The following is a 15,740-nucleotide window of genomic DNA, read 5'->3' as shown; positions in this document are numbered from 1 at the left end:
ATGAGGGAACCTGCTTTCTGTAAACAAGACTTAAGTTACTCACGGGGGAATCTGGATTAAATTGGTACATAAATTGGCAACACGTTTATTTGTTGTTGCTTTGCTTTACTATTAATGAAGTATTCTGTCATAACAGCAAATTGAAGAAAATGTAAAAAATGTGTTTAAAATATTTGTATGCATAGATAAGAATGAATAATTTTGCATTCCTTTGAATATTTTTGTAATGGGCTGAACAAATTTCCCAGGAAAGCATATTCACAGCTGGGAAAACAGCTCCTACTTTGAAAATGGTTTTCCCAGGCAAAAAGCTTGCATCTCCAACTGTTTCTGGTATAAACACAATATTTTGTGTACTATTTAGCAGGGTTTCAAAAGGTTAAGAATTCTTCATTGGGCATTAACCAACAGAATGCAGCAGCATCTATATAAATTTTGTGCTGTAGTTTTGGTTTCTTTCTTCAAGCTAAGATCAAAGTATAGGGAGACGGGGTGAGAAACGTAGTTCCCTTTTTGTGCTAGACATGATAGTGCATCCATTTTTTAAATCCCTGGAAATCAGTCAGTTAAACACTGTCACTTTATATACATGTTTTTATTTATTTAAAACTACTATAGCCCACGTTTCTCTAGGGAGGGGAAGGTTCAAGATGGCTACAATAAAGATAAAAATACAATGATGCAGTCAGTCAGAATTGAATTACTTAAATTCAAAGCCTATAGCTATATTCATTTTCCAGCTTAAGTGAGGTTTGCATCCAGAAAACAGCCCATTGTATTGTTGACTTTGAGAGAAAGAGGCATTTTGCTGCCAAGTTTTCAAATGCATTTTATTGTAACTGGTGATTGAATGCTGCCTTTCAGACATTCAGTGGTTACTCTTGTGAATTATCTTACACTTTATTTACCATTACTATCTAAACCCTTAGCAGCAGCCATCAAGTATTGATAAGTTGTGGGTTCTGGATGTCCAAGAAACAGCTATGAGCAAAACTTGTCAAGGTTCTTTCAGTTTCTGCTCGGGGTCTGCGGCTGTCATCTACCTTAAATGATCATAGAGTTCAGTTTACAGTTTGAACAAGTAGTCTCATATAGGAAGGTATGTGAAATCTTTTGAATGTCTAAATAGAAGACATATGACATTTAACCAAAATATTTATTTTAGGAAAGAAAAAGCAACCTAGAATTGGCATAAAAGTTGCATAAGGATAAAAAACTGTTCCTTCAGTTGAACAGAAGTTCATTTTTAGAGCAGGATGGAGTGCTTACTTTTCTTAACAGATTTTAGTAGTCAAGAGTCTGAAAATCAAGATTCCTGCTTTTGGGAGCCAGTAAGCATGGTGGACTCTTCAGAGCCAAAAGCCCATAGAAACATTAATGGACAAAGGAGGAGCAAATAGCAGTCAATCTTGATAGGCTCACCCAAAGTTAGCCTCAGACCAAGAAGTAGCTCTGGCTCTCCTTATGCAGGAAATCACTGTACCTCGGGTTGCACTCGCTGTGGGTTGCGCGTTTTCAGGTTACGGACGCGCTGAACCCGGAAGTACCGGAACAGGTTACTTCCGGGTTTCAGCGCTCGTACATGCACAGAAATGCTAAATCGCGCTATGCGCATGTGCAGAAGCGCCAAATTGCATCATGTGCGTGTGCAGACGCAGCGCTGTGGGTTACAGATGCTGCGGGTTGCGAACGTACCTCCCGCACGGATCACATTCGCAACCCGAGTGTCCACTGTATGGTGGAGTGGTAAATCCTTAAGTGCAGGCTGTCTTCATGATGCCCCCCCCCCCGACTACAACAAAAGCAATATTTCATCCAGTGCAGACACTATGACTTTGGTACCTAGCCAGCTTTCTTGCTTAGCCCCTCATCCCCTTGCTTAACATCTAGCATCTATTTTGCCTCATGTTGGTTGGCCAGAATAAAAGAATTTTGGTTTTCTAAAAAATAAAAGTGGCAACTTAACCCTTACACATGCTTGGTAATGTAACCCCTTGGCTTATTTGGTGCATTTCTCTCTGAAAAAAAGCCTATTTATTTGGTTTGTAGAAGATTGGCAAATAACGTCCCAGGAGATGACATTATCATCCCTGCTCTATTGCATCACTGCCTATTACAAGACAGAGAAATTGTTTTTTTTTTATCAGAATTTATTGACATTTTCACAAAATAACACAAACCCAACCCACACCTACAAATATCAAAACAAATACAAATACACATAATGTCAGGATTCTTCTTCTTATCTGTATACCTTATTAAAAAAAAATAAATTCCTAGTTCCAAATCTTGACGTTTGACTTCCCCCGCCTGTACACCTTCGGTTTTAAAACAATACACTATTTCCTTAACAACTTTTCTCTATGAAAATTTAACTTTACTTAAAAAAGAAAAAACACCTTTGTCTTATTCTTTGCATTGTAACCTAAAACTTAACCAAATATTCTTACAGCTAAACTTATTTCTTCTATCATTTATCATGCTGCTTTTAACTTAAGCTCAATATCTCCTTACTTCTTTAACATAGACTTATAATTAACAAACTTCACACTCCGATTTCGGATACCATGGCAGACCATCTATATTATACATTAATTAGTTCAACCCACTCCCCTTCTGTCCATTATCTTCTCCTGTCCTTCACCGGAACCAGATCTCCAATTATATTCTTCTAAATATCCACAGATCCAGGTTGCAACCACAACAGACCCTGCATCGAGCTCCAAGATGTTCGTCCTCTCCATTCTGAGTTTCTCCGTGTCTTTGTGCCATGCTTCTTCTTCTTGTAGAAATCTTAATTCTATGTCCCTCGACCCCGAGCTGCCACCTCGGAGTCTGGATATTAAAAATCTTTCCGTTCCAGGGCTACTGCCACCCCCTGAAATCGGTCCCTGTTCCATTCGGATTTGCTCAGCCATCTCCAACCATCGTTCCAACACATCTTCCAACTCTTTGCAGAAGTCTGTTTCCATTGAATAAAACTTTCGAAAAGCCTCCTCTGTGGAAAACATATTCTTTCCATTTATAATCGCACTCAAGGCTCTTAGTTTTCGATCAAGCAGTTCCAGTTGAAAGACAGTGAGTTTTTCCTCCTCCTCCCAATCCTTCAATGCCAACGTAAGCGCGAAGCCCAACATCTTCGGGGGGGGGGGAGGTGGGTATCAAGTTACGTTTCCTGTCTTTTCCTTCCTTTGTCTCAATTTTTTCCTACGCAAGTCCAAATCGCCGCCATTTCTTCCGATCCCGGAGTATAAAGACCAAAACTTCAAATGGAGATATTTTTTCCTCAGTTAACCCCCAAAAGGGGATCTCAACAGACTCAGTTCTCAAATTCCAAATACTTTCTATTGATTGTTGTAACAGCAGTCACTTAAAGGGTTAATTTCTTTCACCACCCGAAGGGAGAGAGGGGGCTGCCTTTCTTCTTCTTAATCCCAGAGCTTTCCCGGAATACAAAGAGTCAGTTAATTACTCACAGCTTCTGGTTTCTTAGCAACTCCTTAATGACAGGTAGAACAGAGACGCTCATCACGGACTTTGCCGCTGCATGTAAACATCCCGGTTGGGGCATTTCCCCTAAAGCCCGACTCCGTGGTCCCTTCACCCCCATTCCCCCTTTACAGGGGGAGCGGGGGAAGGGTTCGGAGCACAACGGGCACAGCCGGGGAGCCCAGGGCACGGGACGCTCTTCCCGTGCCCCCTCCGAAGCCCCGCTATGCGGCTGCAGGGCTCCTAACCCCCGGAATGAACTGGGTGCTTCGCAGCCGAAGCAACCCAGGACCGTCCATAATGGCGCCAGCCGCCGGAAGTCACAAGACAGAGAAATTGATGGCTCTCTGCCTCCTGCCATGTCCCTTCCAAGTATACAACTCTATGATAATAATAGCAGAAGTTCTACAAGCCCCACTCTCACATTCTTGGAGTATCAGACAATTTTTGATCAGTGACAATATTTGATTGGTCAGCTGATAAGCATGCCAGCCCTAGCTGCTTTTAAATCTATTCTTACATTTCTTAAAAGGGGAGATCCATTTTAAGAGGGGGAGATATATGAATGTATAAGGGATCTAGAAAGGAAAAAGCTATACAACTCTATGATAATAATAGCAGAAGTTCCACAAGCCCCACTCTCACATTCTTGGAGTATCAGACAATTTTTGATCAGTGACAATATTTGATTGCTCAGTTGATAAGCATGCCAACCCTAGCTGCTTTTAAATCTATTCTTGCATTTCTTAAAAGGGGAGATCCATTTTAAGAGGGGGAGATATATGAATGTATAAGGGATCTAGAAAGGAAAAAGCTATTTTTACAGCCTTGATAAAAAAAATTACTATGAAATATGATAGCATCAAAAATTAAATGTGACAATGGTTTAAAAATCGGGAATTTTGAGGAGAAGCATTGTATTGGCACTCCGGAACTATGGTTCATATTATCATCCCAAATAACACTATAGAATTCACCAGAATTGCTTGTCGTAATTCAGAACAGCCTCAAAGAGCTAATAAGATGAAACTGCTTTCTCGGTTCTGAATAAAACAGAGTTGGCAGCTTCCTCTGTTGTCACCTAGGATAGCTGGCTCAGCAGACTGATGTTTATTCTTAGCCTCTAGCGTTGCTGTATCCCTAGGTGAGGAAAGGGGAAACTATAGTGAAGTGTAAAATAAAGGGTTGAACTGTTTATCATATATGTTTGATCCTTAAGTATATGCAAAAAGAATAAGCAAAAGTGGGAACGAGATTTAGGTTACATAATTGAAAATAAAGATTGGGAAAAAAATCTGGATAAAAATATAAATTTCACAGCCTGTTATTCATTAAGAGAGAATTATATGAAGATGCACCACAGGTGGTATTTAGCACCTGATAGGTTGGCAAAAATAAATAAATCAATTAGCAATAAATGCTGGAGATGTAATAGAACGACTGGTACACTATATCATATGTGGTGGACCTGCCCAGAGATCAATAAATTTTGAGATATGATCCATGAAGAGATTTTAAAAAATGATAAAAACATCATATACCAAAACAGCAGAAGCATATTTATTAGGAATTTTGAATAATGATATCCTCAGAGATAAAATTAATATTTTTATGTATGCAACAATGGCAGCGAGAATGTTAGTAGCAAGCCACTGGAAAGGAAACTATATTCCAACAAAGGGGGAATGGTTAAGTAAACTATGCGAGTACCTGCAGTTAGCAAACTTGACTGACTTAATAAGGCATAAACCAAAGACTATAATTCAGAAACAATGGGAATGTTGAACGAATATCTATGTAAACAGGGCTCGAGTACAAATGTTTGGTAGTGTTTAGACTAACCTTGTGAAGAATATAAAGAACCCAAAAATTGACAGACCATGAAAGAGTTTAAGAAAGGGTAATTAATGAATGACAGGTGCATTTTCCAATAAGACAACTAAGAGCTGTGCGGGAAAGCGGTGGAAGTCTTTTATTAACTTTTTAAATAAGATTCACATATTGAAGTGTCTTGAAGCAAGAACATGGTAATGTGTCTGGTGAAGAGAAGTATTTTGTCATTCATTCTATCTTTTCTTTCTCTTTCTTCCTTTTCTACTCTTTTTTTCTCTTCTTTCTTTTTACATTATATGTCTCTCTATTCACTCTCTCTTTTTCACCTCTTTGTCTTCATCTATCTTCGTTTTAGAATCTATTGTGGTAAATATGTATATAATATGTTTGCTTATAGTATTGTGTACAGTGTAATGTATTGTTTTCTTTTTTTCTTTTATTTTCGTACTTAACAATCTTAAGTATTACTGTTTAAATGGGAACACATTTAGAATCAGTCTCTAAATTTAGATGAGTGTAGAGTAAATGTAGGTCAGGGACAGAGCATCTGCTTTGCATGGACACCATCTTATGTTCAATTCTTGACATCTCTAGTTGAGATTCTCAAGTAGTAATCCATACTGGATAGCTGGGCCAATGGTTATCATGTGTTCTTAATCCCAAGGCCAGTATCTTCCATGCTGAAATGCATCTGAGGTCATAAATGATATGATTGAAACCCTGCTGGCATTGTAACTTGAGATCTGAGTCTTACACCCATTTAGCATACCTGTGAAATGGAGAAATTGTTGCTTCGTTGTTTATATCTGCTACACTGAAAACAAAGATAGACCTATTATTACTCTCACATTTTAAAGCAGGCAATAGAAGTTACAAGCTGATTTTTTTTTTTTTACAAAATAAAGCATTCAGTCAGTGGATGCATTGGAGAACATGTCAGCCTGACTGCAAAATTAATGTATACTTTTACCTTCCAGTAAAAAAGATGTTGTTTATCCAAATAAGCAGAGGTCATTACCCATTTATACAGATTCCATTGATTTGGCTGCAGGCTTTTAACATGCTGAGGGGTCACCTTAGATGCTATATAGAACATTGCCTCGTCTGGCATCTATTGTTGGCTGCTTATTGGCTCCACAAACAGTGCCCTTTGCTTTTATTATAGAAGGGGAAATTCTATAAATTAGTTCTGCTTCAGAGTGAAAACCACACATAACTGTTGGTTGTCCTCATGGGTAAGTGTTCAAAAACTAGCAGCTTCATTTAGCTGGTCTCTTGACATACATTCTGAATGTTTCTACTTCTGTGTTGCTTTCAAGTGGCGTCAAATGTCATTGCATGCTTGTTTTGTTGCTTGAGTGCCAAAAGGCTGACTTTGAATGACATCCCACATACCAGACTTTCCACAACTTCAGGCATCTTTTTGCACAGAGATTTTCTCATGGGCTGCTTCCCTTGCTGTTATTCCAAGTTGCAGAGTAGCTTTGCTACCTCATTCACAACCCTGTAGTATCTTTGCATTAGCAATAGCAGTCATGTTGTGTATAAGTGAGTTTTTAATATTGTTGAAACTTAACTTGGTTTCACTATAAAATTATTGTGTTCTTGTTACCCTGTGTTGACCAACACACTCTGTTCTGACGACTTTCAAGTGTTCCACAAACAGCTATAACTGTGGGTGGGAGAAGAGAGCATGCTGTTGTTTTAACTTTTACTCCTCATAATACTGGAAAGATTCCAGGCAAAATCAGCTAAATACATCATTTTTTCAGCAACTGTACAGATGCTTATGACTTTCCCACAAAAATTAAAAGGTTGCCTTCTACTTTATAAGAAAAGAAGCAGCAACACTTAGCTTTCATATCTTGCCCTGTTCTAATCCAGCTGGGGTCATGTCTAGTTATTGGACTGAATGAGCCTTGGTTGCCCTGATAAATTACCTTTCTATCGGAAGATGGACAAACATTTGCAACCTTGTTATACTTTTTTGATCTGTCACCATCTTTTGATACCATTGACCTTCATATCTTCCTGAACTGACTGGGGCACCATTTTACAGTAAAAAAGGTAAAGGGACCCCTGACCATTAGGTCCAGTCGTGTCCGACTTTGGGGTTGCGGCGCTCATCTCACATTACTGGCCGAGGCAGCCAGCATACAGCTTCCGGGTCATTTGGCCAGCATGACTAAGCCGCTTCTGGCTAACCAGAGCAGCGCATGGAAACAGTGTTTACCTTCCCGCCGGAGCGGTACCTATTTATCTACTTGCACTTTTGATGTGCTTTCGAACTGCTAGGTGGGCAGGAGCTGGGACCGAGTAACGGGAGCTCACCCCGTCGCGGGAATTTGAACCCCCGACCTTCTGATCGGCAAGCCCTAGGCTCAGTAGTTTAACCCACAGCGCCAGTCTTATTGTCATAGTTGATTGCAGTGAATAGAATTAGGTAATGATCTCTTGACTCCCTGGCAATTATGCTGTGGGGCAAACTTTTTGCTTTTTCATTAGCTATGTGCCGCAGCCCTATTCATGATCTAAGTCAGGGGTCAGCAACCTTTTTCAGCTGTGGGCCAGTCCACAGTCCCTCAGACTATGTGGTGGGCCGGACTATATTTTGAATGAACGAATTCCTATGCCCCACAAATAAGCCAGAGATGCGTTTTAAATAAAAGCACACATTCTACTTATGTAAAAACACCAGGCAGGCCCCACAAATAACCCAGAGGTGCCTTTTTAAATAAAAGGACACATTCTACTCATGTAAAAACACACTGATTCCCGGACCATCTGTGGGTTGGATTGAGAAGGCTATTGGGCCGCATCCGGCCCACAGGCCTTAGGTTGCCTACCTCTGATCTAAGTCTTCCTGTCCTGCAGCAGGCAAAACATGTCTTCTGTGAGATCTGTGTGGAGGTCATAACATAGCACAATTCTGGAAGGTACAGAGCCTTCCTAGAGTATATATCCTAGAAGGGATTGAAAGTCAATCACATGGGAAAGAGAATCTTTTGAAGCTCTGAAATGCAATTAGAATTTAGTTCCGTGCCTAGCCTATAATCAAGGGTATGATCAACAGAACAGGTTGACCCTCTCCAATAATAGGAACATTACTTAGTTTAGTGCAGCATCTCCGTGATTATCTTTTAACATTGCTTGAAAAGGAACTAGAGCATGCTAAACCTGGATGTACAAGAATGTTGTTTTTCCACACTCCAAAGTAGCTCTCCAATACTTTCTCCATGTTGCTTTCCAAAGCTCTCAAGACCTTGCAGCCTGTTAGTGACAAGCATGAGGAGGTTGAAGTCTAGGGAGCTAAGCCCAAAGGAGGCAGTCAAGGGTCAGCCAAGGTCCACTTTTCCCTTAAACTCAAATTTCTTTTCCCGTAGAATAGTCAAAGGGGAGTGATTCAAGTCCAGCAAGAAGCAAACTTTTCTCCATCCTGGCAGGAAATGATGAAATCATCATAGTATGCAAATTGTCTTTACAAATAGATTTTAAATTCATATAGGAAAAGGTCTCTCTGATTCTGACTATCCAGTCCCTGGGCCAATTTAGATGATAGCCCTCCAGAACCTCTGGTTGTATAAATCCAGAGTGATTCTTGTGCATGTGTACCTCCTCCCCTCCTTGCATATAGAGTGCAATTTCTAAATTTGGCAGTGCCTTGTTTATTGAAAGTACCATCCTTCCCTGATACCATGATGAAAGATTTTAAATAAGAGAATTAGGGAGAACCTGCAGTAAATTGCAATTCATGAGATATATTCTATATAACAAATAATAATTTGTTATTTTCAAGGTAAGGTAAAGGTAAAGGGACCCCTGACCATTAGGTCCAGTTGTGTCCGACTCTGGGGTTGCGGCACTCATCTCGCATTACTGGCCGAGGGAGCCGGCATACAGCTTCTGGGTCATGTGGCCAGCATGACTAAGCCGCTTCTGGCGAACCAGAGCAGTGCACGGAAACGCCGTTTTCAAGGTATTGTAAATTAAGGAAGGTGAAACTGAAATAAAAGCAAATTCTATTTTATGAATGGGAAGGGAGGTGGTGGAGGGAGCCAGTTACCCATTGAATCTCCTGATTGCAGTGTGAATACAGGTATTGAGAGTGAATATTGCTTGAACATGCCCAGGATCCAAGTATTCTGGAAAAAAAGTTGATTCAAGTTAGTGGATATTGCAATACCCACTAACAGTGTATTTCCCCACCCTGTAAGAAGAGTGTCCCCATTCAGGGCTCCAGGTTGCTTGGACCAAAAGATGTATAGTGGTATTGGACATCTGGGAGAGTTTCAGTAGAAGAAAAGTGAAACAAAACACTTACCCACTTGTCCTTTCTTTGCTACCCTATAAAGCACTAGATAGCTCAGGGTGATCTTAAGCATTTAATTGCTGTATAGTGCAGGAGGTGTTCTGAAGAGTGGAACTGGAAAATGTGTTCATTTTCCTTTTCTTGGAAACATTTCTATATAGTGCAGGAAGAGAAATATTTTCTGTTTTAAACTGATGGCATGCATACGCTTCCAGAATACTTACTACAGGCTACATTGAGATAGTAATTTCCCACTTTTCTCCTGGAGTCCATTTTCCTTCCCCCACCCTCAACTGGTACACTAACGTTTTGTGTCTCAGCTTACCCACAGTCTGTCCTGGTTCTTTTAGAACTTTTCCTTTGTCTCCTGAGGTGGAAGTGAAATCTACCCAGAGAGAAAAAGCCATAAGGTTTACAGTGAGGAACAAAAGTATTTGATCCCCTGCTAAATTTCCCCGTTTGCCCTCTGACAAAGAAATGACCAATCCATAATTTTAATGGTAGGTTTATTGTAGCTGTGAGAGACAGAATAACAACAGGAAAACCCCCAGAAACCCAGAAGACTCTTGATGTGCATTATAATGAGTGAAATAAGTATTTGATCCCCTATCAACCAGTAAGATGTCAGGCTACCTGGTATCCTCACTGTATGTAACGAGCTGAGATTAGAAACACTTGCTGTAAGGGAGAGGTCTTACCTGTAATCCCAGCTTGTTACAGTACCTGTACAAAAGACACCTGTCAACAGAAGCAATCAATCCAGCAGATTCCAAAGTAGCCACCATGACCAAGACCAAAGAGCTGTCCAAGGATGTCAGGGGCAAGATTGTAGACCTGCACAAGGCTGGACTGCCAAGCAGCTTGGTGAGAAGGTGACAACAGTCGGTGCAATAATTCACAAATGGAAGAAACACAAAATAACTGTCAACCTCCCTCGGTCTGGGGCTCCATGCAAGATCTCATCTTGTGGAGTTGCAATGATCAGGAGAACGGTGATGAAGCAGCCCAGAACTACATGGGGGGAACTTGTCAATGATCTCAGGGCAGCTGGGACTATAGTCACCATGAAAACAATTGGTAACACACTACGCCGTGAAGGACTGAGATCTTGCAGAGCCTGCAAGGTCCCCTTGCTCAAGATAGCACATGTACAGGCTCGTCTGCAGTCTGCCAATGTACATCTGAATGACCCAGAGGAGAACTGGGTGAAAGTGTTGTGGTCAGATGAGACCAAAATTGAGCTCTTGGTATCAACTCAACTCGCAGTGTTTGGAGGAGGAGGAATGCTGCCTACAACCCCAAGAACATCCTCACTGTCAAACATGGGAGGGGGACATATTATGCTTTGGGGGTGTTTTTCTGCTAAGGGGACAGGACACCTTCACCACATTGAAGGGACTATGGACGGGAACATGTAATGTCAAATCTTGGGTGAGCACCTCCTTCCCTCAGCCAGGGCATTGAAAATGGGTGGAGGATGGGTATTCCAGCATGACAATGACCCAAAACACACAGCCAAGGCAACAAAGGAGTGGCTCAAGAAGAAGCACATTAAGGTCCTGGAGTGGCCTAGCCAGTCTCCAGACCTTAATCCCATTGAAAATCCGTGGAGCGAGCTGAAGGTTTGAGTAGGTACACATCAGCCTCAAAATCTTACTGACTTGGAGAGGATCTGCAAAGAGGAGTGGGACAAAATACCTCTTGAGATGTGTGCAAACCTGGTGGCCACCTGCCAGAAATGTCTGACCTCTGTAATTGCCAACAAGGGTTTTGCCACCAAGTACTAAGTCATCTTATGCAAAGGGATCAAATATTTATTTCACTCATTATAATGCACATCAATCTTTGACTTTTGTCTTCTGGGTTTCTGGGGGTTTTTCTGTTGTTATTCTGTCTCTCACAGCTAAAATAAATCTACCATTAAAATTATGGACTGGTCATTTCTTCATCAGGGGGAAAACAGGCAAATTTAGCAGGGGATCAAATACTTTCCCCCCCCTCACAGTGGGGGTTATGCATCATTTGCCCCTACAGCTAAAGCATAGCGAATACACAGGAACTCCTGTCTTTCATGTTAAATGTGGTCATGGAAATTTCATCTTCAGGTAACAGGATGAGTAAAAGAGTATTTCTTATGTCTGTAGGCACAACTGTCATCTGCATTCCATGAGTTAAGGAAGTTCACAAACCTTTGAGCCATTTTCAATTTTTAAAAAAATACCGTTCTTTCTTTCTGCAAACTTGTATAGTTTTGTACAACTGGAGAAGTCCCTTGAGTATGTACCATTCATTACCTTAGTTTTGGGTGGCCCTGTTTCAGTTACAAGCTGATAAACACTCAACCGCCTGAGTCCACTATTAAAGAGGAAGATTCTTGGTGATTCAGGGGATTTGGAAGTAATAAAAGCCTAATAGCTAACTAATAATTAAAACAACAACAACAACCCAGAAAGAGAGGTCCATTGTAAATCTAGATTGAATTTCTATTTTCTTAAGAATTTGTGCAACAGTATGTGTCTATTAATATACAGTACCATGCTTTCAACACTAGTTGTTTTCTTCACCAGGTTTGCAAGCTGATATCCTTGGAAGGAAAATAAATGATTCTATCTGTGACTGCATCTCTGTATCAATATGTTCTATTGAATTTCCCTATTTTTACTGCAGTTTTACTATTTTGTTCAGCGCATCTAACATACGGCAGAAAAATAACTATAATACACTTATCAAATAATGTTAAGTTCTTCCTTAGACAGTTTTCTGCTACCTTATTGTTCACAAGTATGCAAATACAACTGGACCCCATGAGTCTTTTATTAGTTTCTAACCTTAATGAAATGCAGATTTGAGTAATGTGTAATCTGTTACATATCATAAAAATAGTACAAATCTTTGTGCATAGGACAAAGTATATGATTTTTCTATTAGCATTGTGATCAAGTTCCGTTATGGTACCTTTAAATACAGGCTAAATTAAACTTCTGATTGCTCGTTGCTATCAGGAATAACAGATTTCAGGTAGCATGACAAATCGGTTTAAAACAGAGACTTTGGTTTTCTGTTCAATATACAATTTCAGTTTCTCTCTGAAAGTTTCACCTAGGAAGCTGTAGATAAGAGGATTCAAACAGCTGTTTGAGAAGGCAGCAAGGTTCACAATGTGTCCGGTTAAGGGATAGTTATGTCTGAAAGATTGGCCCCTTGATGAGGTTTGCTCTGTCTTTTGAAGAAGTTGCACACTTATGAAGACATTTTCAGGAAGCCAGCAGATGAAGAAGACAAGGACAACAACAAAAATCATGCGAAGAGCTTTCTGTCTGCGTATCCGCAAACTTCTGTGCTTGTGGGCTCTTATCAAGACTCTTACAATTAACGAATAACAAAGGCCTATAATAGCAAAAGGGATGATAAACCCTAAGGTTATTTCTAGCCACTGAATTTCTTCTACATCCGCAAAGCAAAAGGAAACCTCCCCAGCATGTTGCAAATGTACAGCTGTGAAGGGCACTAGTGCTGCCGAGATAGATGCCAACCAGATGAGGCCACAGCTTAATCTGGCATGTTCCATGGTGCGAAAAAAGTTGGACTTCATTACTTTTGCTAGTGCTATGTATCTGTCAAAACTCATCCATGTTAGGAAGAATATGCTGCTGTACATGTTGATTTGAAGGAACAATGACATAAAAGTACAAATTATTGTGATATCGTAATACTTTTCATCGAGATTAAAAACTTCGATGAGAGAGTCAGCCACCAAAATGAGATCTGCTACTGCAAGGTTTATGAAATACAAGTCTGGAATAGTAATCTTTTCACGAAAACTTATGTTCACCACTAAAATAAGAATGTTTCCTACGAAGCCAATAGGAAAAAGGAATATTGTGTAAAGGCATGATAAGAAAAGACCTATAATGTATTGCTGGTGTTCTGATTTATCCGAGAGGCTGACAGTTTTGTTTTCATTGAACAGATAAGATCCATTTCGTTCAAAATATGTGCTGTTACAAAGTACTTGAGATGTGGATGCTGTGAAAATTTCCATGGTATGGGCCTCTCTTGGGTAGATCGCTTAGGACTTCAGTACCAAAGTGCTTAAATTGTTGGTGAATCCAAAGAGATCTGTAGAAGTCATATTTTGTAATCTGCAAAGGCAGAATCGGTTTAGGTCAAGACGCAGAATTTCTACAGTACCTTAAGAAAAGTGGTAAGCAAGAATCAATTGATATGTTCTATAACACAGGAACTTTTGTATAGTAAGGATGATTTCAGGTGTATACATATTTCTTCTGTTGTAATCTTGCTTACAATTTGAAAGATGCTGAATCATAATTGTTCTTGTTTACTTCAGTTTAGCAAATAATGAATCTTGTTTGATCTGCAATTAATAAAAATGAAATAATTAATCTCGTAAAAATGAAAGTGTTCATTGTTTGTTAACATGAATGCCCTTTGCATCTGTTCATGTATATCCTTGATGCTGTCTTTGTGAATTTAGTTAGATGAACCACAAATACATGAATGTACATGTTCAGTGTAAATGTTTTTGGGATCATTTTAGGATCTATATAGTGGCAATGACCAAAACATCTTTTTGGCATTGCTCTTATGAGAAAAGGATAAAAATCAGGAATAAAGCCAGTTTTGGAAGAAATAAAAGATCAACTTTCTGTTGTATCATGTTCTTTGTTTTCATAGATAATTATAGAAATCTTAACATATAACCCCCACAGCACATGCTTTGGCTGCAAAACTGATAGCTAGAGGAAAAGTATGGGACCCTTCTGATTCTTACTCTATTTTTCACACAGAGGCTTAAAGAGAGAGAGAGAGAGGCTCTTATAGATCTGCACATTTTAATTGCTTTTCAATGGCATAACAGAAGTCTTTGGAAAAAGAATATTTCCTAAGCAGTTACCTTTTCTATCTCTGTTGTTAAATGATTGTAAAATTATAAGGAAATAAAAATAAAGCAGATTACCACAGATTATTAAAATCTTGAACTGGATTGTGTAAACCTTGTTGCCAAAAAGCCACGAGCAGCTAAGATTCTTACAGCATTTTAAGTATATGGAAGTGGAAACACATGTACTGGTAAATAAGATGTAAACTCTGTTTGGCCTAAATATCTCTGACCTAATTTTTGAGCCAGATTGAAATATTTGATTATTGAGACTTATCAGCCTAACCTCTTCCAGCGCAGTTGGTAGTAGAATGCTGTGTGCAGCTCTGGTTGCCTTATCTGAAAAAAGCTATTGAAGGGATGGTGAAACAATAACTGGTTTAGAATCTCTATGAAAATAAACTAAAGATAAGCTGTTTTAGTATAGAAGGTAGAGGATCAAGGTGGCAGTGGCAACATGATACAGTTTTATAACATGAAAAGTGTAACCAGAATATCTTTCCAAATAGTTCTCTCCATCTGGTTAAATTGATTGACATTAATAAGTGTTTCTTCTTACAAAATTTGTTACCACAAGCTGTGGTGATGGTCACCATCTTAGATTTCAATAGAAAATAACTGGAAGGATACATTATTAATAGTGATTAGCCATAATAGTTTAAATAAAAAGCCCAGGTTTTGAGGTTGTATACCTCATGAGTACCAGATCTGGGAACATGCATCAGAGAGATATTTATTTCCCTCTTGCTCGGCTTTTGAATATCCAGAAGTAGCCGGTTGCTGTTGGAGACCAAATACGGTACATGCCTATCCAGAAGTGAGTTGAATTCAGTGGAACTTACTCCCAGGTAAAATGTTCATTGGATTGCAGCCTTAGCCTGGTCTTAGTCTTAATTCTTACTACCGGGTAATTTATATGAAGGCATGCATAAAGTCATTTCAAGGGGTTTGTCATGTTTATTTCCAGAAAGAAAATTATTTTCACTTGCCCAAATAAAATACTGTGTTTTTGAATTACCATGAGGCTTGTGACAACATCTTTTTAGATTAGTTACTTTTTGAAAAAATGCATAAACTTGTAAAAAAAATGATTTTGGTAGTAGAGGGTTTAAGAATAACTCAGCTATTTTTTAACTTGCCAATCTTTATAATTATTGTTTCTGCAAGGTAGAATAAATCACTTTTATACATCATTAAAAAGCAGGCCAA

The 15,740-nt window shown here is 39.3% G+C and overlaps 2 protein-coding genes across 2 annotated transcripts in view; one reads left to right on the top strand and one right to left on the bottom strand.

Annotated features, from left to right (window-relative positions):
- The window catches only part of C13H7orf50 (chromosome 13 C7orf50 homolog), a 155,842-nt gene that overhangs the window by 10,977 nt on the left and 129,125 nt on the right, over positions 1-15,740 (top strand). The gene's annotated exons all lie outside the window — the stretch shown is intronic.
- On the bottom strand, positions 12,438-13,999 carry GPER1 (G protein-coupled estrogen receptor 1). The gene is given in 2 exon segments (XM_033167198.1): positions 12,438-12,658; positions 12,660-13,999. Coding segments are annotated over 2 exon segments (1,095 nt in total). The 5' UTR covers positions 13,674-13,999; the 3' UTR covers positions 12,438-12,577.

The sequence above is a fragment of the Lacerta agilis genome, chromosome 13 (assembly GCF_009819535.1).
Source record: "Lacerta agilis isolate rLacAgi1 chromosome 13, rLacAgi1.pri, whole genome shotgun sequence".
Lineage (NCBI taxonomy): Eukaryota > Metazoa > Chordata > Lepidosauria > Squamata > Lacertidae > Lacerta > Lacerta agilis.
The sequence above is the reverse complement of the archived record's forward strand: the minus strand, read 5'-3'. Positions and strand labels throughout refer to the sequence as shown.